The 23,505-nt window shown below is 44.6% G+C and overlaps 1 protein-coding gene across 1 annotated transcript in view; it reads left to right on the top strand.

Annotated features, from left to right (window-relative positions):
• The window catches only part of LOC142291659 (uncharacterized), a 1,021,181-nt gene that overhangs the window by 861,465 nt on the left and 136,211 nt on the right, over positions 1–23,505 (top strand). Inside the window, exon 96 of the mRNA XM_075336344.1 lies at positions 10,860–10,866. Coding sequence (XP_075192459.1) covers positions 10,860–10,866 — 7 coding nt within the window. The remainder of the gene's footprint in view (positions 1–10,859; positions 10,867–23,505) is intronic.

The following is a 23,505-nucleotide window of genomic DNA, read 5'->3' as shown; positions in this document are numbered from 1 at the left end:
CCCCCACAACACACATACATCGCCCCACATACGCACCACAACACACACACAACGCAATACAAACACACCGTGCAACACAAACACCGCCCTACACAGACACCCACATACCAGGATGGGGGCCATACAAGGATGGAGACTATACCAGGATGGGACACAGACCAGGATGCTGCATACACAAGGATCCTGCCTATATCACGATTGGGCTACATACCAGGATGGGGCCACATACCAGCATCAACCCACATACCAGGATGGGGGCCATACAAGGATGCAGACTATACCCGGATGGGACACAGACCAGGATGCTGCATACACAAGAATCCTACCTATACCACGATGGGGGCACATACCAGGATGGCAGCAATCACAGGATGGGGTCACATCACAGCATCAGTGCACATACCAGGATGGGGGCCATACCAGGATGGAGACTATACCAGGATGGAACACAGACCAGGATGCTGCCTGCTTACACCAGAGTGTGCACACAGACCAGGATGGGGCCACATGTCAGGATGGTGGCTTCACCTTGATGGGGGCACATACCCGCATGGGGCTACATCACAGCATCAGCCCACATACCAGGCCAACCCACACCTCCCAACGCCACAGCCTGCAACTCACCACCGGCCACAGTGGAAAAACGGAGCGGACGCCACACAGGAGCGAGCAGCCGGCGGACAGGTACAAGGGACACCTTAGGAAACATTTTGGATGGTGCCTATACCGGGAGGCTGCCTACACCAGATTGCGCACAGAGACCAGGATGGGGGCACATGTCAGGATGGTGACTGCACCACGATGGGGGCACATACCAGCATGGGGCCACATCAAAGCAACAGCCCACATACGAGGATGAGGGCCATACAAGGATGGAGACTATACCAGGATGGTACACAGACCAGGATGCTGTATACACAAGGATCCTGCCTATACCACAATGGGGGCACATACCAGGATGGTGGCAATCACAGGATGGGGCCACATACTCCGTGACATTGCCCTGACCTGACTACTTTACTTGACTCTACTTGATCATTCGCTACCACTGTCTATGTGGGTATCTTTCACAGATTACGACAAACAACATTTAACCTTCCGGCCTTACAAGGGCTCCTAAAAGAAAAAACGCAACCCAGCAACACAACAATCCAGCAACAGGAAGAAGCCAACAACAACGTCACAAGAAACACAATGCTACAAAGGAAGACCAGACAACCACACGAGCACGAACATCACACACAACCTCAAGAAGAAGTCACACTACAACACAAGAATGCCTTACTAACCCCGGAAGCAGAATCTCAGACACAACAGCCAGAAGAAGAGAATCTTTCACAAACTAAGGACACACAAGCCCAAGATGTACCATCAATTTTGAAACAATAAAATGTATCTTTGACAAAAAATATATTGTGTCTTCCTTCCATTATTAGTCAAAAATCATACATTAACTACACAATAAATTCTAGAATACCCGATGCGTTAGAATCGGGCCACCATCTAGCGTAACTATAAATGTATTATGGTACTGATATAAAGACTTACTTTATTTTCCTGAATATTAGTGTTCAGTTCTTATATCTACAGATCCATTTCCTCTCCGGTAGTGTTGTACTATATACTGTATATAAACTGCTCAAAAAATAAAGCGAACACTAAAATACCATTCTGTGGTTTAGTTAGTCGGCTTACCAGTTAGTTATGAGATCTGTTGCAGCGGATACTGGTAGAGTCAGCAGGAAACGCAGAAAAAGCAAGGGATCCAGCAATCGTAACTTCATAAAACCATTCTTTTATTTGTAAAAAATATTTAAAACAGTTGAACATGTTAGGGAAAAAAATTATATAAAAAAAAAATTAAGGACAGCATAATCAAACAAACACGTTTCGAACGGAGTCCTTAGTCTTGTACTAAGACTAAGGACTCAATCCGAAATGCGTTTGTTTGAACATGTCGTCTTTAAAAAAAAAAAATGATTTTTTTTTTCCTAACATGTTTAACTGTTTTAAATATTTTTATATGCTATCCTAATCCTGCAGATGTGCAAGTTGGGCATTGCCCCAAAAACCCAGAATAGTAGAGATGGTCCAGGCCAGGGTTTGACCTCTTCCCTGCTGTTCACCAATGTGAAAGGCACTTGCTAAGAAGAATATATCTCCCATTTACCACTATACCTTTACTGTGTCAAAAACATTCCTCTTTCCCTTTAAGTTGGATCTTCTGCACAATATGTTTTTTAGTGTCCTACAAATTGTATTTGTAAGATCCCCATCATGCCATCCCTCCCATAATCCTGGTGATGAGCATTTCTTGTACACATTGTTTCTGAGGCTGTTAGCATCTCTCAAGAGAAATAAATCCATTTGTACTTATCCATTCTGAGTGATGCATGGCTGGGTGAGCATTACATCGGTTTCAAGATTCAATAATAGGCATAGCAGGCACAAGGCAGCATGTTTAATTTAAAGCTGTGTCATGGAGGTGAACATAAACTCACAGCACTTACTTTACCAGAGATGAGCATTAGATACTTGTGAATATACCTTGAGAAAAAAAATCTTATGCTATTATGTTGGGATTGAGGGTATGGGATTCATTCTGTGCAATCTAAGAGCAGTAAAGTGTATTCTCTTATCTCCCCACGCTTCATGTGATGCTAAAGGAACCAACAGATGTAAATAAATGCAACATAAAACCAGTGAATATATACTTAAAATTTGAGTTTCTCTTTTGCCTTAAGTTTTCATTAAATTGTTTTTAATTATAACTGTTCTTATTTATGTTTTAAAAAAAGTAACGGGTACAAATCATCGCTGTTATAGATCGCACACGGATTATCACCTTTTCTACATTCCTAATAGCCAAGTTATTTTGACAAAATAAATGAAAATATTAAAGAAAGCAATGTTTAAATGTCTAGGTAGCAAAATTTACAGTAAAATTCCAGGAATCTGGATAAAAATAAGCAACAACCCCTATAAGAGCAGTTATGACTGACATATCCTGTTGTCACTTATGAACAATCTGGAAAGAAGAAACAGTTATATTTCTTAAGAAATATATACATTTTTTTAAAACTTGTAGGAAAATGTTCAATAGATATATATATATATATATATATATATATATATATATATATATATATATATATATATATATATATATATATATATAATTGCCTTATTCTGTCTGTCTGTCTATCTGTCTGTCTGTCTGTCTGTCTATCTGTCTGTCTGTCTGTCATGCTCCGAAATTGTGTCCTTACGGTGACACAAAGCTGATTGGCCGCTGGGCTCGCCATGGCCCCGCCCCCCCACACGGATTGGCCTCTCGCCCCGGCTCTCTGCAGGCCCCGCCCCCCTCACGCAATGCACGCTCGCTCTGGCCCAACTGACACGGAGCTCCGATTCCCAGGTGAGTACACACACACATCAGATCACACTCACTCTCACACTCACTCTCACACACACCTCACACATCACAACATTCTGGGATATCGCTTGCTTCTACACCGGCTCCGTCAGGATCCCGGCAGCGCCAGACATAACCTTGCGATGCTGGGATCTTGACGGAGGCCGTGAACGCTGGTAACCATTATACACATCGGGTAACTAAGGTCCCTTAGTTACCCGATGTGTATCATAGTTACCAGTGTACACCGGCTCACACTCACTCTCATACACACCTCACACACACATCACATCGCATCCACACATCAAGGTCCTGCAGCTGCGGAACATACACACACATAACAGCACACACACACACATACACACACAAATCAGATCACACTCACACACACCTCACACATCACATCGCATCCACATACTCACAACATCCTGGGATATCGCTTGCTTCTCGGCGGCGATACTGTGCTGTTGTGAGCTTCCAGGACCTGCCGGGGGATCACATGGCCAGAAGCATGTGATATCCCCGGATGTTGAGAGTATCAGCGCGTATGTGCAATATCGTCAGTGTGTGTGTCTTTGTGTGTGAGTGTATGCGATCGGGTGTGTGTGAGTGTATGCGATCAGGTGGGTGTGTGTGGGTGTGTGTGAGTGTATGCGATCGGATCTGTGAGTGTCGGAAGAGGAGCACGGCGTGCTGGAGGAGGCTGAGAGGAGAGTGTGTGCCCTGTGTGTGCCCTGTGTGTGCCCTGTGTGTGCCCTGTGCGAGCCCTGTGCGTGCCCTGTGCGAGCCCTGTGCGTGCCCTGTGCGTGCCCTGTGCGAGCCCTGTGCGTGCCCTGTGCGTGCCCTGTGTGTGCCCTGTGTGTGCCCTGTGCGAGCCCTGTGTGTGCCCTGTGCGTGCCCTGTGCGAGCCCTGTGCGTGCCCTGTGCGTGCCCTGTGCGAGCCCTGTGTGTGCCCTGTGCGAGCCCTGTGTGTGCCCTGTGTGTGCCCTGTGTGTGCCCTGTGTGTGCCCTGTGCGAGCCCTGTGTGTGCCCTGTGTGTGCCCTGTGCGAGCCCTGTGCGTGCCCTGTGCGTGCCCTGTGTGTGCCCTGTGCGAGCGCTGTGCATGCCCTGTGCGAGCCCTGTGCGTGCCCTGTGCGTGCCCTGTGCGCGCCCTGTGCGCGCTTTGTGCGAGCCCTGTGCGAGTCCCATATGTGCCCTGTTTTGTGTGTTGGGGTTTACATGGCAGCTGCAGTTTTCCTATCATCATGTTGTCATTCTACAAGCCTCACTGATCAGTGCTGAGCGGCTGATCTTATACTTTACGATTTTATATCAGTGAAAAGCGTCTATTCTGGGCAATGGGTGTTTGGGCCATAGCTGGTGCTAAGTCCTATATTCCTATGTTATATATTAATAATGTATTTGTGACTTCAATAATTTTGCATTAAGTAGAATCATTTTGAATATTTTCTGTAGTTTAGAGACGACTTTATAGAGCAATCTATATATATAATTGCCTTATTCTGTCTGTCTGTCTGTCTGTCTGTCTGTCATGCTCCAAAATTGTGTCCTTACGGTGACACAAAGCTGATTGGCCGCTGGGCTCGCCATGGCCCCGCCCCCCCACACCGATTGGCCGCTCGCCCAGGCTGCGCCCCCACACGGATTGGCCAGCCGCTCGCCCAGGCTCCGCCCCCCCCACAGATTGGCCTCTCGCCCCGGCACCCTGCAGGCATTGGCAATTCGGCCACGCCACGCCCCGCCCCCCTCACGCAATGCACGCTAGCTCTGGCCCCGCCCCCTCCCTCCCCCCGCGCATTCCCCGAACTGACACGGCTGTCACGGAGGTGAGTACTGTACTCCTCCCCCCACCTCCCCCCCCGCGCATTCCCCGAACTGACACGGCTGTCACGGAGGTGAGTACTGTACTCCCCCCCCCCCCCCCCCGGCCCCCGCTCGCACGGGAGTGGTGTGGATACGTTGGTAACCATGCTCGCATGGTTACAAGCGCATCAAGGTCCTGCTCCGGCGGAAGATCCACACGCACACACATAACAGCACACACACAAACATGCACACACATCAGATCACACTCACTCTCACACACACACACACCTCACACACACCTCACATCGCATCCACATACTCACAACATCCTGGGATATCGCTTGCTTCTCGGCCTCGATACTGTGCTGTTGTGATCTTCCAGGACCTGACGGAGGATCACATGGCCAGAGGCATGTGATATCTCCGGATGTTGTGAGTATCAGCGCGTATGTGCGATATCGTCAGTGTCTGTGTGTGTGAGTGTATGCGATCGGGTGTGTGTGAGTGGATGCGATCGGGTGTGTGTGAGTGGATGCGATCGGGTGTGTGCGAGTGGATGCGATCGGGTGTGTGTGAGTAGATGCGATCGGGTGTGTGTGAGTGGATGCGATCGGGTGTGTGAGTGTCGGCAGAGGAGCACGGCGTGCTGGAGGAGGCTGGGAGCAGAGAGGCTGATCATGGGGAAGGCTGGGAGGAGAGAGGCTGATTGAGGGGGAGGCTGATGCTGGGGGAGGCTGGGACGAGGGAGGCTGATGCTGGTGGAGGCTGATGCTTGGGGAGGCTGATGCTGGGGGAGGCTGGAAGGAGAGAGGCTAATGCTGGTGGAGGCTGATGCTTGGGGAGGCTGATGCTGGGGGAGACTGGGAGGGGAAGGCTGATGCTGAGGGAGGCTGGGAGGAAGGAGGCTGGGAGGAGAGAGGCTGATCCTGGGGAAGGCTGGGAACGGGAGGCTGATGCTGAGGGAGGCTGGAAGGAGAGAGGCTGATGCTGGGGGAGGCTGGAAGGAGAGAGGCTGATGCTGGTGGAGGCTGATGCTTGGAGAGGCTGATGCTGGGGGAGACTGGGAGCGGAAGGCTGATGCTGAGGGAGGCTGGGAGGGGGAGGCTGGGAGGAAGGAGGCTGGGAGGAGAGAGGCTGATCCTGGGGAAGGCTGGGAAGAGGAGGCTGATGCTGAGGGAGGCTGGAAGGAGAGAGGCTGATGCTGGGGAGGCTGGAAGGAGAGAGGCTGAGGCTGGGAGGAGAGAGGCTGATGCTGGGGAAGGCTGATGCTGAGGGAGGCTGGGAGGGGAAAGCTGATGCTGGGGAAGGCTGGGAGGAGAGAGGCTGATCCTGGGGAAGGCTGGGAGAGGGAGGCTGATGCTGGAGGAGGCTGGAAGGAGAGAGGCTGATGCTGGCGGAGGCTGATGCTGGGGGAGGCTGGAAGGAGAGAGGCTGATGCTGGTGGAGGCTGATGCTTGGAGAGGCTGGGAGAGGGAGGCTGATGCTGAGGGAGGCTGGGAGGAGGGAGGCTGGGAGAGGTAGGCTGAGAGAAGAGAGGCTGATGCACACACACACACACGCGCGCGCACTGCACAACACACCACACACACACACACACACTGGGAACCACAAACAACTACCCTACACAGACACCCACACACACAGACAACGCTGGACACACACAACACCCAACACACAAACACCGCGGCACACACAAATATACGCACATACCGCACAACACACACATTGCACAAAACATACCTCCCCCCAAAACACACCACACACACACAAACCGCGCAACACACACACAACGCTACAGACACACAGCGCTCCACAAACAACGCAACACACGCAACACACATACAACACCGCTCTCACCCCACGTCACACCCAGACAACACCCAGAACATGTACAGCGCCTACACAAACACTTGGTAACTACACACAACAACATCTCTATATATATATATATATATATAACAAAAATCATACATGAACTACACAATACGTATATTCTAGAATACCCGATGCGTAGAATCGGGCCACCTTCTAGTATATATATATATATATATATATATATATGTAAATTATTTTCGGCACACCATAGGTGAAATAATAAGAGTCCAAAGAATAATATTTGCAATATAAGTCCACTTTTTATTTTTCAAGCAGAAAAAAAAGGAGGTAAAAAAAGAGAATACAGATGTCCAGAGACCAACGTTTCGGCCTTTTTGGGCCTCTATCAAGGTGCTGATCTGGAGAGTCTGTGTGCACAGTGTCTTATAAAATCAGAGAAATGGCACTCATGTGGATTCCATAGTTAGAAGCTTGTGGAAGATGTAGAGAGCTCTTGCTTGGGCCTCTGCCACACTCACGTGCCTCCGGTACGTGTTTGACATTTTTCTCACGTACCGGAGACACGTGCACACGTGGACCAAGGTAATCTTAATGGTTAGGACACACGTAAGTATTTAGGAACGGAAGGTGTGTCCGTTCCGTACTTACAAGTGTCCATGAGTTCCATACGCTGACATGTCAGTTTTTCTCCGGCAGCACGGCTGTCACACGGGCCGCACCCGTACCACACGGATGTAGTGTGGATTCCGGCCCATGTGACACGCGCCTGAGAAACACACATGTCAGGTTAAAAATAAAAAAAACACACTCTCACTTCCACGAGCCCTGCAATCTCTGCCGTGGCTGTCACCTGCATCCGTCACCCAGTAAATTTGAACAACGCATCTTCTTCACTGGGGGCCGGAAGCAGCGTATGCGAGGTGTGGCCTGTGCCGGACACTGGTATTCAGCACCGCAGACAGCACCGGAAGAAGCAGGTAAGGCGGAGCTTTCCGTTCTCTGTGTGTTATTACGTATAACACACGGAGAACATGTACGTGTCACAAAAATGGCACACGGGGAGCAAACCACACCTTTAAAATGTACGTGAAAAAACGGTTTGTTTTTTTCATGTATGTCTGGCAGAGGCCTTAGGAAGAGAGAAGAGACATCTCAAGGGGCTTTATTCATACATGCAAGGTGCTGTTGTCATCAGTGTTCTGAGCTGGTATCATCAGTGTTACCAAATATATGTATGTATATAAGCACAGCAAAATTATTAAGGATAGGTACTATAGGTACACATACAGTTAGGTCCATAAATATTTGGACAGTGACTGACTCTTCATAATTTGGGCTCTGCATGCCACTATTTAAAATGAAACAACTCAGATGCAATTGAAGTGTAGACTTTTAGTTTTAATTAGATGGCTTGAACAAAAATATGATGTGAAACATTTAGAAATTGCAATCATTTTTCTACAAAGTCTTCATTTTAGGGGCTAAAAAGTGGTGATTGACTCAGCCAAAATTCTTTGAAATAAAAACTCCAGTGATGCTTTTGTAGTATGTTTTAGATCATTGTCCATCTGTACTGTGAAGTGTCGTCAAATCAACCTTACTGCATTTGATTGAATCTGAGCAGAAAGTAAAGCCCTGTACACTTCAGACTTCATCCGACTGTTTCTGTCTTCAGTCACATTACCGATAAACACTAGTGTCCCAGTGCCATTGAAAGCCATGCATGCCTATGCCATCACACTGCCTTCACCATGTCTTATCAAGGTTGTAGGGTACTTTGGATCATGAACCATTCCAAGCCTTCTCCATACTTTTTTTTTTTTACCATCATTTTGGTATAGGTTGATTTTAGTTTCATCTGTGCAAGGAATACTTTTCCAGAACTGGACTGGCTTCTTTAGATGTTTCTTTTTAGGCAAAGTCTAATCTGACTTTTCTATTTTTAAGGCTCATTAATGGTTTGCACCTTGTGGGCAGCATTCTGAATTTGCTCTTATGAAGTCTTTTCTTTATGATTGACTTAGATACTGAAACAAATACTTCCTGGAGAGTCAAATTTTCAACAATTGAAGATCAGACAGCTCCGACTAATTGCCCAGTACAATGCAGCTGTGATGTTCGGAACTACAGGCCAGTTCCTAGATCCATGGATAAGGCAAAAAAAGATTTGTATCCAGCATCCGCAAATAAAAATCCCACCTTTATTGAATCGATTTAAAACATGATAAAATCAAGCATAGACTGCATGAACAGACCAGTCTACACGTTTTGGGCAAAGACCTTAGTCAAGACTATGGGCTGGGCCCAAAACGCATAGACCGGTGTGTTCATGCTGTCTATGCTTGATTTTATAATGTTTTAAACCGATTCAATAAAGGTGTGACTTTTATTTGGGGATGCTGGATACAAATTTTTTTTGCCACTTCCTGGAGAGTGTTCTTCACTTGACTTGATATTGTGAAGAGGTTTTATATCACAATGGAAAGAATTCTGAAATCATTCAGCACTGTTATCTTCCGTGGATGTCTAGGCCCTTTTGAGTTCCAAAGCTTACCAGTGTGCTTGAGTACACTCATTACTCGTTCAAGTATTGTGGGTGCTTGAGCGCCATGCTCGAGTCCCCGCACGCATGTCTCACTTCTGTTAGACAGCCAATTAATACGCAGGGATTGCCTGCCATACACAATAATGCCGTAACCATGTTGGCTATTGCTATTACTTTGATTGGCCTGCCGCATTGCATCATCAGGTCTTATATTAGACCGGGGGCTTGATGCTTGGCACACACTTCTCTGGAAGCAGTTCAGGGACAGTTGACCTAGAAGGGAGAGATGAGATAAGAGCAAGCATATAGGCAGTATTGTAGTAAATGTTAGAAGGAAACACCAGGGCACTACTACAACAAGATAACCTGCCAAGTTGCTCACAGCAGTCGGTCGCAATCAGCGTTACATACGCTTTCAATCTCTGCGACTATGTGGGAACCTCAGGAAGGATAAAAAGAAGAAGAAGACCACCTGTAGAAGCCCCACCCCTAGGGGCGAAACAGCTGTCGTCTTCATGTGCTGACCATCTGTTTTCCCTCCCTGTAACGCCGCAGCATGTATTCACGTTTTTTGAAATAAAAAACACCAGAGTGTTGCACAGCATAATATGGTGAGTGCTGGTTTAAATTTTTTCTTTTTATCTAAAATATAGGCAGTATTTCATTGCTATTGCAGTATATTGTATATTGTACACTTTCACCCTTTAGTGCCTTTCATATGGCACTAAAGTGTGTTTTTAGCCTTGTTTAACCTAATAAATTAATAAATAGTTAATTAACTAAAAATGGAGTGGGGTCCCCCTATTTTTAATAAGCAGTCAAGGTAAAGCAGACTACTCAGGGCCGATTTTAAAAGCTTGGAAAGGTACAAGGTTATTTGGCCCTTCGCAGCCTAATAATATCAACCCTCAGCTACCTCAGAATTGGTGCATCACATTAGATGCTCCAACTCTTCCCAATTGCCCTGGTGCTGTGGCAATTGGGGTAATCATTTTTTGGTTGCTGTCAGCTGTGTAATGTCAGCTGGCATTAAACCCTGGTGTTAGTACTGGAGCGGTATCTATCATAAAACTCCATTACTGACCCAATAAACCCCCCCCCACATGAAAAAATAGTTTCTTTAAATAAAGACTCCTACAAACTACCCCTCGTTTACCAATTTGTTATCAAAAATGTTCTCACAAACTTCCATCATAGTCCACGCTCCACGAATGCAGCTCTGGTGACGAATAGCAGTAAAGTACAGCTGTTCATAGGCACCGGGTAGTGACAACAACTCTCATCAGAGTGGTTGTTGTTCCAGAGATCATCAATGCTGTGCACAACTTCATACTGGAAAATCGGTGAATTGCAGCTAAAGAAATAGCAGAAATAGCAGATATCATAGGGATTTCCCGTAAACATGTTTGTGTCATTATACATGAACATTTCGACATGAGGAAGCTATCTGCAAAGTGGGACCCCAAATGTTCGACAACAGATCAGAGAAGTATGCGAGTGAAAACTTCCCGGTCCATTTTTCAGCGTTTCCGGACTGATAAGAACCTCCGGGATCGACTGGTCACTAGAGTTGAGCGCGGTTCGTGGTTGGAGGTTCTCCAGTTCTAAGCTCGAGTGATTTTTGGGACTGTTCGAGATCGAACTAGAACTCGAGCTTTTTGCAAAAGCTCGATAGTTCTAGATACGTTCGAGAACGGTTCTAGCAGCAAAAAGCAGGGCTTTTTACAGCTACAGTGTGCAGGAGCCATCGCTGGCAGCCTGCCACAAGCTGGTAACCAAGATAAACATCGGGTATCCAAGCAAAGCGCTTTGGTTAGTAACCCGATGTTTATCTTAGTTACGTGCAGGAAGCCCACACTTCCCGCTCAGCTCACTCCGCCCCCTCCTGCCCGCGGCATGTACACATATACACACACACACGTACACATACATACACACACACACACACACACACATTCCCCCCCACCTCCCCCCCCCCGCTCGGCTTACCTTAGACGCCTGACCTCACCAACCCCAGGGCTTGATGCCAGGTGACATTACACATCTGGTATTAACCCCATATAGTAACCCGTTTGCCACCGCACCAGGGCGCGGGATGAGCTGGGGCGAAGCACCAGGATTGGCGCATCTAATGGATGCGCCACTTCTGGGGCGGCTGCGGCCTGCTATTTTTAGGCTTGGGAGAGTCCAATAACCATGGACCTCCCTAGTCTGAGAATATCAGGCCCCAGCTGTCTGCTTTACCTTGGCTGGTGATCCAATTTTGGAGGACCCCTACGTGTTTTTTTTTTAAATTATTTATTTAATTTAAAATAACAGCGTGGGGTGCCCTCAGTTTTGGATTACCAGCCAAGGTGAGGTTGCCAGCTGTGGTCTGCAGGCTGCAGCCGTCTGCTTTACCCTAGCTGGCTACAAAACTAGGGGGAACCCTACGTCATTTTTTTTTTCATTTTTTTTGGCAAAATACAAAGCTAAGCACCCCTTAGTGCCACATGAAAGGCACCAAAGGGTGCTCCACTTTTTCTCCACTTTTTCTCCATTTTTTCTCCACTTTTTCTCCACTTTTTCTCCACTTTTTCTCCACTTTTTCTCCACTTTTTCTCCATTTATTCTCCACTTTTTCTCCACTTTTTCTCCATTTTTTTCTCCACTTTTTCTCCACTTTTTCTCCATTTATTCTCCACTTTTTCTCCACTTTTTCTCCATTTTTTTCTCCACTTTTTCTCCACTTTTTCTCCATTTATTCTCCACTTTTTCTCCATTTTTTTCTCCACTTTTTCTCCACTTTTTCTCCACTTTTTCTCCATTTATTCTCCACTTTTTCTCCACTTTTTCTCCATTTTTTTCTCCACTTTTTCTCCACTTTTTCTCCATTTATTCTCCACTTTTTCTCCACTTTTTCTCCATTTTTTTCTCCACTTTTTCTCCACTTTTTCTCCACTTTTTCTCCACTTATTCTCCACTTTTTCTCCACTTTTTCTCCATTTTTTTCTCCACTTTTTCTCCACTTTTTCTCCATTTATTCTCCACTTTTTCTCCACTTTTTCTCCATTTTTTTCTCCACATTTTCTCCACTTTTTCTCCACTTAATCTCCACTTTTTCTCCACTTTTTCTCCACTTTTTCTCCATTTTTTTCTCCACTTTTTCTCCACTTTTTCTCCACTTATTCTCCACTTTTTCTCCACTTTTTCTCCATTTTTTTCTCCACTTTTTCTCCACTTTTTCTCCACTTTTTCTCCATTTTTTTCTCCACTTTTTCTCCATTTATTCTCCACTTTTTCTCCACTTTTTCTCCATTTTTTTCTCCACTTTTTCTCCACTTTTTCTCCATTTATTCTCCACTTTTTCGCCACTTTTTCTTCATTATTTTCTCCACTTTTTCTCCACTTTTTCTCCACTTTTTCTCCACTTTTTCTCCATTTTTTTTCTCCATTTTTTTCTCCACTTTTTCTCCACTTTTTCTCCATTTATTCTCCACTTTTTCTCTACTTTTTCTCCATTTTTTTCTCCACTTTTTCTCCATTTTTTTCTCCACTTTTTCTCCACTTTTTCTCCACTTATTCTCCACTTTTTCTCCACTTTTTCTCCATTTTTTTCTCCACTTTTTCTCCACTTTTTCTCCACTTTTTCTCCACTTTTTCTCCATTTATTCTCCACTTTTTCTCCACTTTTTCTCCACTTTTTCTCCACTTTTTCTCCACTTTTTCTCCATTTTTTTCTCCACTTTTTCTCCACTTTTTCTCCACTTATTCTCCACTTTTTCTCCACTTTTTCTCCATTTTTTTCTCCACTTTTTCTCCACTTTTTCTCCACTTATTCTCCACTTTTTCTCCACTTTTTCTCCATTTTTTTCTCCACTTTTTCTCCACTTTTTCTCCATTTATTCTCCACTTTTTCTCCACTTTTTCTCCATTTTTTTCTCCACTTTTTCTCCACTTATTCTCCACTTTTTCTCCACTTTTTCTCCATTTTTTTCTCCACTTTTTCTCCACTTTTTCTCCACTTTTTCTCCACTTTTTCTCCACTTTTTCTCCATTTTTTTCTCCACTTTTTCTCCACTTTTTCTCCACTTAATCTCCACTTTTTCTCCACTTTTTCTCCACTTTTTCTCCATTTTTTTCTCCACTTTTTCTCCACTTTTTCTCCACTTTTTCTCCACTTTTTCTCCACTTTTTCTCCACTTTTTCTCCATTTATTCTCCACTTTTTCGCCACTTTTTCTTCATTATTTTCTCCACTTTTTCTCCACTTTTTCTCCACTTTTTCTCCATTTTTTTTCTCCATTTTTTTCTCCACTTTTTCTCCACTTTTTCTCCATTTATTCTCCACTTTTTCTCTACTTTTTCTCCATTTTTTTCTCCACTTTTTCTCCATTTTTTTCTCCACTTTTTCTCCACTTTTTCTCCACTTTTTCTCCACTTTTTCTCCACTTTTTCTCCATTTTTTTCTCCACTTTTTCTCCACTTTTTCTCCACTTAATCTCCACTTTTTCTCCACTTTTTCTCCACTTTTTCTCCATTTTTTTCTCCACTTTTTCTCCACTTTTTCTACACTTTTTCTCCACTTATTCTCCACTTTTTCTCCACTTTTTCTCCATTTTTTTCTCCACTTTTTCTCCACTTTTTCTCCACTTTTTCTCCATTTTTTTCTCCACTTTTTCTCCACTTTTTCTCCACTTTTTCTCCACTTTTTCTCCATTTTTTCTCCACTTTTTCTCCACTTTTTCTCCGTTCTTTTTCTATGGTCGGTCTACCCATTAGCTCTGCCATGCATACTGTAGCTCTACACCTACTGCACATGTTACTTTATGATTGACATCTCTTTTGTACCAGAGCTGTCTAAGCCTACTCTGACCCCATATTTGTCATTACTATATTGTCCTTGTACTGTATTATGACATTTGTATCATGTGTTTCATTTCTTGCTGTGTTGCAATTTTTTTGCTGCATCCCAATTGTACCTCTACATTGTTCGAGTTTATGTTATTGTTCTCTCACTCTTATGTGATACTGATTATTGTCATTTTTCATGATTACATGCAGATAAGTCCAATCTGACAAAGGCTCAGGCCGAAACGTCATTTGTAACTTGTTTTGGACAAAAACATATATGCTTATGAAAAAAAAAATTCTTAATACGGACCAATAAAGAGTGATTTTGCATTACTATCCATTGTGACTTACTGACTTAGTCTGGGAGATATAGAGTGCCGAGGTTACTCACTAATTTTATCTATTATTACCTCTGAGCACCTATATACCAGTGAGCAGAGCTTCCTCTACAGTAGTTCTCCTGATTAGGCATGCCCTTACCTCATGAGCAGGGCATTGCAGCTTTGGTAGCAACCATTACGACATGGACTCTGCTGCTGTGGACCCGGGGAGAGTGAGTGCAGATTCCCACACTCCTCACATGAAGGGTCCGCACTCCTAGAAAATGGGGGATACGTTCCCTGAGTGTCTCCCCCCCATATTCTAGACGGTCCAGAGTCGTCGTGGGACCCCTTTATTTTTTTTCTTACAATAAATTGGTGAAAGAGGAAATGTTTTGGGGACTGTTTTTTCAAATAAATTTCTTTTGGCGATTTTTTGTTTTTGTTAGTACTGACAGTTTATGATGTTGGGTATCTAATAGACGCCATGACATCACAAACTTCTGGGCTTGATCTCAGGTGACTTTACAGCTAGTATCAACCCGATTTATTACCCCGTTTGCCACTGCACCAGGGCACGGGATGAGCTGGGGTGAAGCGCCAGGATTGGCGCATCTAGTGGATGCGCCACGTCTGGGGTGCCTGCGGCCTGCTATTTTTAGGCTGTGAAGGCCCAATAACTATGGACCTTCCCACCCTGAGAATACCAGACCACAGCTGTCCGCTTTACCTTGGCTGGTGATCCAATTTGGGGGGGACCCTACTTTTATTGTGTAATTATTAATATTTATAAAATAATTATAAAAAAGAGCCTGAGGGGACCTCCACATTGGATCCCCAACCACGGTAAAGCTGCCAGCTGTGGTTTTCAGGCTACAGCCGTCTGCTTTACCCTAGCTGGCTATCAAAAATGGGGGGACCCAACGTCATTTTTTTTTTTTAACTATTTTTTAAATAGAAAAAATTAATGGGCTTCCCTGTATTTTGATTGCCAACCAAGGTAACGGCAGGCAGATGGGGGTGGCAACCCATAGCTGTCTGCTTTATCTGCGCTGAGAATCAAAAATACCGCGGAGCGCTACGTCATTTTTTTAAAGATTTATTTTTACAGCACTGTGATGTCCAGCAATCAAAATACAGGGAAGCCCATTTTATTTTTAGTTATTTAAATAAATAATTAAAAAAAATATATATGGGCTCCCGCTGCATTTTTTGTATTGCTAGCTAAGGGTAATCCAAGCAGCTACTGGCTGCTAACCCCCACTGCTTGGTGTTACCTTCACTGGCAATGGAAAATATCAGGGAAGCATTTTTTAATTTTTTTGCCAAAAAACTACAAAAAAAGGACGTGAGCTTCGCCATATTTTTGTATGCTAGCCAGGTATAGCAGGCAGGTGCTGGAAGAGTTGGATACAGCGCCAGAAGATGGCGCTTCTATGAAAATGCCATTTACTGAGGCGGCTGCAGAATGCAATTCGCAGCAGTGGGGCCCAGAAAGCTCAGGCCAACCTGTGGTGCGGATTCCAATCCCCAGCTGCCTAGTTGTACCTGGCTGGACACAAAAATGGGGCAAAGCCTACGTCATTTGTTTTCTAATTATTTCATGAAATTCATGAAATAATAAAAAAAGGGCTTCCCTTTATTTTTGGTTCCCAGCCGGGTACAAATAGGCAACTGGGGGTTGGGGACAGCCGTACCTGCCTGCTGTACCTGGCTAGCATACAAAAATATGGCGAAGCCCACATAATTTTTTCAGGGGGCAAAAAACTTCTGCATACAGTCCTGGATGGAGTATGCTGAGCCTTGTAGTTCTGCAGCTGCTGTCTGTCTGTATGGAGAAGAGCAGACAGCAGCTGCAGAACTACAAGGCTCAGCATACTCCATCCAGGACTGTATGCAGAAGTTTTTTGCCCACCAAAAAAATGATGTGGGCTTCGCCATATTTTTGTATGCTAGCCAGGTACAGCTGGCAGCCACGGGCTGCCTCCAACCCCCAGTTGCCTATTTGTACCCGGCTGGGAACCGAAAATATAGGGAAGCCCGTTTTTTTTAATTATTTCACTTATTTCATGAAATAATTAAAAAACAAATGACGTGGGCTTCGCCCTATTTTTGTGTCCAGCCGGGTACAACTAGGCAGCTGGGGATTGGAATCCGCAGCACAGGTTAGCCCGAGGTTTGTGGGCGCCTCTGCTGCGGATTTCAGTCCGCAGCCGTCCCAGAAAATGGCGCTCTCATAGAAGCGCCATCATCTGGCGCTGAATCCAACTCTTCCAACAGCCCTGGAGCCGGGTGGCTTGTTGGGTAATCATGAGTTAATACTGGCTTTGTTTTACCAGTCAGTATTAAGCCAGAGATTCTTAATGTCAGGCACGTTTGACCCGGCCATTAAGAATCTCCAATAAAGGGTTAAAAAAAGACACCACACAGAGAAAAAATACTTTAATAGAAATAAATACACAGACACATTAGAGACTCCATCTTTATTACCCCCTGTCAGCCCTCCACGATCCTGCTCTTCTGTCTTCTTTCTTTCTAGTGTAGTAGTAGTGACGATTGTAGTGAGGATGAGATTCACCAGCTCATCACTTGGGGCTGGGGAACCTCCATCCTCACTACAATCATCACTACAATCGGGAAGCAGCGTGCAGCCTTCACTCCGTGAGTGATCAGTGCTGGCTGCTAGCGGTAACGCTGACAGACGCGTTACCATAGCAACGGTGCTCTCGGAGCCACGGTTAGCGGTGACGTCACCGCTAACTGCGTTGCTATGGCAACGGTGATCTCCGTTAATGACCGGCTGTGTCAGCCGGTCCCTAACGGAACGGGAAGTCGACCGTGTGCTAGAGCATGTCGCCGGTACACGGCGATACACATATGTGCACCGTGTACCGGAGAGATGCACTCGCAGGTCCTACATGACGTGTCATAGTCATGTGACCAGTCTGTAGCCAATGAGATAATAGCCACGTGACTGGTCACATGGCTATTTTGACATCACGATAGGTCCTGCATCTCTGCTGGCAGTGCAGGTCACCGGGAGGATTCAGCGATCATCGGATGGAATAGCGGCAGGAGACAGAGTGCAGAAGGGATCGCGAGGACCGGTAAGTGTTATGGCAATGTTTATTAACTGTTTGTGTACATTTATAATGCATTTTTATGTGTTTGTGATTGCCTCCCATTATAGCCTATACGTTCGAGTTCGGTTCGTCGAACGTTCGACGAACCGAACTCGAACGGGACCCCCGTTCGGCGAACCGGCCTCGAGCCGAACCGGGACCAGTTCGCTCATCTCTACTGGTCACTATGGATGAGACCTGGATTTATTTTTATGACCCTGAAAACAAGGAGCACTCAAAAGAGTGGAGGCATCGTGGTTTTCCTCTTCCAAAGACGTTCAAGGTGCAAAAATCAGACACTAAGGTGATGGCATCTGTGTTCTGAGATAAGGAGGGTGTGCTGCTAATGGACTACCTTCAAAAGGGTTCCATCATTAGTGCAAGGTATTACATTGAACTTTTGGACCAATTGAAGGCAGCTCTGAAGGCCAAAAGGCGCGGCAAGCTGTCCAAATGAATCTTGTTCCTGCAAGACAACGCCTCCGCTCACATTGCACAAACGACCACGGCAAAACTGGCAGAGTTGGGCTTCCAGCTAGTTGACCACCCACCTTATTTACCACATCTAGCTCCCTCCAACTATCATCTGTTTCCAAACCAGAAGAAGCACCTCAAGGGTACCAAATTTCACACCATTTCTGATGCCATGGCTGCTACGGATGCCTGGTTTGAGGCACAACCAAAATCCTTCTTTTTGCTACACTTACTGAACTTGGAATACCGACATAAGAAGTGTGTTGACATCAATGGAGAGTATGTGGAATAAATGTAAAGTTTCATCATCCTATCTCGTTTCTTTCTGGGTAAAGCCAAAGACTTATCAGCAGCCCCTCATATCTCACTATCCACTACAGCTTTGAGTGTAAGGCTACCTTCATTTAATAGACAATCATCTTGGTTATCCCATACATAAATTTGACTTTCAACTATTTAGAATATGACTAGTTATGCAGATTCTTATCATGTTACTGCATTGGTACTGTTAGCTCCTAAAAATCTAAGTTTTAATATTTATTATTTTGTTAGTATTTTGTAAATCCACCTTTGGCTTTCAACACAGCATTAATTTTTCTGGGTATGCTCTCGATCAGATTGAAGCATGTCTTGGCCGAAATCTGATCCCAGGTCTCTTCTACACGGTCCCAATGTTGGTACATACTGGTCCACTCAATTGGGTATGTATACAGCTTTTTCTACAACTCTACCCATAAGTGTTCAATTGGGTTGAGTTCTTAGGTTTTTGAAGTCCAGCACCTCTACTTTATTGTCATTGAACCATTTCTAAGCCAATCTTTTAGTATTCTTTTGGAGGTTGTCCTGCTGGAACACAATGTTATCCTTTACCTATTCAGAAAATAATAGTATATGAAGTAACCCGTCTTGTGGATGCTCACATATTGCTCAGCATTAAGACCACCATCGATCCTGGACAAGTATCTTAACACCTTTGGCTGTGAAACCTCTCCTATATCATGAGGCTTCCTTTACTGAACTTGACAGTTCCTTTAAATTCCTTTAACCCCTTTTATCCTTGTATCTGCCAGACCTACAGTTAGGTCCAGAAATATTTGGACAGTGACACAATTTTCGCGAGTTGGGCTCTGCATGCCACCACATTGGATTTGAAATGAAACCTCTACAACAGAATTCAAGTGCAGATTGTAACATTTAATTTGAAGGTTTGAACAAAAATATCTGATAGAAATTGTAGGAATTGTACACATTTCTTTACAAACACTCCACATTTTAGGAGGTCAAAAGTAATTGGACAAATAAACCAAACCCAAACAAAATATTTTTATTTTCAATATTTTGTTGCGAATCCTTTGGAGGCAATCACTGCCTTAAGTCTGGAACCCATGGACATCACCAAACGCTGGGTTTCCTTCTTCTTAATGCTTTGCCAGGCCTTTACAGCCGCAGCCTTCAAGTCTTGCTTGTTTGTGGGTCTTTCCGTCTTAAGTCTGGATTTGAGCAAGTGAAATGCATGCTCAATTGGGTTAAGATCTGGTGATTGACTTGGCCATTGCAGAATGTTCCACTTTTTTGCACTCATGAACTCCTGGGTAGTTTTGGCTGTATGCTTGGGGTCATTGTCCATCTGTACTATGAAGCGCCGTCCGATCAACTTTGCGGCATTTGGCTGAATCTGGGCTGAAAATATATCCCGGTACACTTCAGAATTCATCCGGCTACTCTTGTCTGCTGTTATGTCATCAATAAACACAAGTGACCCAGTGCCATTGAAAGCCATGCATGCCCATGCCATCATGTTGCCTCCACCATGTTTTACAGAGGATGTGGTGTGCTTTGGATCATGTGCCGTTCCCTTTCTTCTCCAAACTTTTTTCTTCCCATCATTCTGGTACAGGTTGATCTTTGTCTCATCTGTCCATAGAATACTTTTCCAGAACTGAGCTTGCTTCATGAGGTGTTTTTCAGCAAATTTAACTCTGGCCTGGAATTGATGAATGGTTTGCATCTAGATGTGAACCGTTTGTATTTACTTTCATGGAGTCTTCTCTTTACTGTTGACTTAGAGACAGATACACCTACTTCACTGAGAGTGTTCTGGACTTCAGTTGATGTTGTGAACGGGTTCTTCTTCACCAAAGAAAGTATGCGGCGATCATCCACCACTGTTGTCATCCATGGACGCCCAGGCCTTTTTGAGTTCCCAAGCTCACCAGTCAATTTCTTTTTTCTCAGAATGTACCCGACTGTTGATTTTGCTACTCCAAACATGTCTGCTATCTCTCTGATGGATTTTTTCTTTTTTTTCAGCCTCAGGATGTTCTGCTTCACCTCAATTGAGAGTTCCTTAGACCGCATGTTGTCTGGTCACAGCAACAGCTTCCAAATGCAAAACGACACACCTGTAATCAACCCCAGACCTTTTAGTTACTTCATTGATTACAGGTTAATGAGGGAGACGCCTTCAGAGTTAATTGCAGCCCTTAGAGTCCCTTGTCCAATTACTTTTGGTTCCTTGAAAAAGAGGAGGCTATGCATTACAGAGCTATGATTCCTAAACCCTTTCTCCGATTTGGATGTGAAAACTCTCATATTGCAGCTGGGAGTGTGCACTTTCAGCCCATATTATATATATATAATTGTATTTCTGAACATGTTTTTGTAAACAGCTAAAATAACAAAACTTGTGTCACTGTCCAAATATTTCTGGCCCTGACTGTATTTGCACCCATAAGAGCCTATTATAAGTCTATTGACTTCTTATCTCATCACCTCAAATCACGCATTTCCAATCTTCTACTGTCCACTTTGTGTATTTCTTTGCAAACTCGAAACAACACTTCTTATGATGATAGTGAAGTCGAGGCTTCTTCACCTTTTTTGGGACCACCATTCCAGACTTGTTCAGTGATCATTGCTCGGTGCTTGCATGGTCGTCTGTGATCTCACTATTACAAAGCATACAAGCCACCACAACTGCCGTGTTTGTTGCGCCAGAACTGATAGACCTTGTGATGAGCCGAATTGTTGACTCCGATATTTTGCCTGGATGTTTTGTTGCTGAAAAAAGAAGCAACATGTCAATTGTTTTAGCATTTTTTCCTGCTTTTTTCCCCAATTAACTTCAAAGGAGTCAGTGAAAAACGCAGGAAAAAACGCACGTGTAATGCCCATGTTGCTTTTTTTGTGTTTCTTTTCGTGCTTTTTGACGTCACTGGAGTTCCCTGCAATAGAGATGAGCTATCCTAATAGGCAAAGATCGGAAAAAATCATACAATCATTGGCCGGATCTGGATCGGACATCCAATCATTTACCGCAAAAGATCTTGCCAAGGATCAGTAAATGATCGGATGGTAAAAATAATCCTCTCCCTGCCCATCACAGCCATGTCAAGTATTGGCATGGCTGTGATTGGCCACTGTAAAAAAAAAAAAAGAAGCAAAAGGGTTAAAGCAGTACATACTTACAAAGTCCCCGCAGCTGCAGCGTTACTTCTGGGCCCAATAATTATCTTTATTGAATATTCCCTGCTTTCCCCGTCCACCGGAATATCTGATTGGCTGCAGTCAGACTTACCCCCAGACAATGTATTTTGATTAATTGGAATCACAGGCACTCTCTCTGGGTCTATATCATGGAATAAACTAAATAAATAAATAAAACAAATTGGCGTGGGTCCCCACTGTACTGACACCAGCACAGATATAGCCGGCTACAGGCTGCAGCTCCCAGCCATGTGCTTATCTTGGCTATGTATCAAAATAAGAGGCTTTTTTAAAAATTATTTACAGAAAAAAATTAAAAAATAGTGCGAGGTCCCCCCTAATTTTGATACCCAGCCATGATAAAGCAAGGCAGCTGTGGGCTGATATTCAGTCCTATGGTTATTAGGCCACCCCTCTGGCTAAGAATAGTAACCTACAGCCGTGCGAGATTGTCGCATCCATAAGATGTTACAAACCCGGTGCTTTATCCGGCTCTTCCCGATTACCCTGGTGCGGTGGCATTCGGGGTAATATAAGAGGTTAATAACAGCCCACAGCTGTCACTAAGCTCTAGATTAGTGATGGCAGGAGTCTTTGTCACCTCTCCCATCACTAATCTGTAAGTGAAAGTAAACATAAACACTGGAAAAATCCTTTATTTGAAATAAAAAAAGAAACACCCTCTTTCACCAATTTATTAATCCCAAAACACCCCTGTAAGTCCAATGTAATCCACATGAGGTCCCACGGCGATTACAGCACTGCTATAACTGGCATTACAGCGCGTGATTATGGAACATGACCGAACGCTGTAAATGCAGGAGAGTGAGCCACGATTAGCAATGACATCACTCAGGTTAGTGACGGTCATAGCTGGACATTCATCTGTGACCACAGGCAACCTGAGTGATGTCACAAGGTGAATCGCGTTCATGCTGGTCGATCAGCGGGGTTTCCTGCAGAACCACCGGCATGAACGTCCTTGGGTTTCCCTGCACCTAGGCCTCGTGGTCTTTACCGTGGGACTTTGCTGGAGGGAAGTACAGTGATGCTCTGGTCTGTGAGGCAATCCATAATTCCGTAAGACAATGGCAGCGTTTGGGTCCCCGTGATCACTTTCCAGGGACCCAATCTGGCAGGGAAAGGTAAGAAATCCCTCTACCTGCCTTCTGACTGCTCCAATCACACTGATCACAGCATTCAGGGTGTTAAATTGCCGGGCGTGGTATGAGCACCACTCTGAACAGAGAGAGCTAGCTCCTGACTATAACATCAGCCGGAGACCCAGCGGCAATGTGCTTTTTTCATACGTTTTTGTGTTTTTGTCATACTTTTTTCATGCTTTTTCATATGCTCTATTTCATGCTTTTTTGTGCTTTTTTTGTCATGGCAACCACGGGAGTTCAAGTACTGTACCCCCACAGTTGCCATGACAAAAAAGCAGAAAAAAGCATAAATAAACCATGTGAAAACGAATGAAAAAAAGCATGAAAAAACACAAAAACATATGAAAAAAACACAATTTTTCAGCAGTTTTTTTCCTGCCAAGACATGCTTTTTTGTGCTGAATAAAAGCAGCATGGGCACATAGCCTTAGGGGTACTTTGCACACTATGACATCGCAAGCCGATGCTTGCGATGCCAAGCGCGATAGTCCCTGCCCCCTGT

The sequence above is a fragment of the Anomaloglossus baeobatrachus genome, chromosome 2 (assembly GCF_048569485.1).
Source record: "Anomaloglossus baeobatrachus isolate aAnoBae1 chromosome 2, aAnoBae1.hap1, whole genome shotgun sequence".
NCBI lineage: Eukaryota > Metazoa > Chordata > Amphibia > Anura > Aromobatidae > Anomaloglossus > Anomaloglossus baeobatrachus.
Note: the sequence above shows the minus strand (reverse complement) of the source record. Positions and strands in the feature narration are given on the sequence as shown.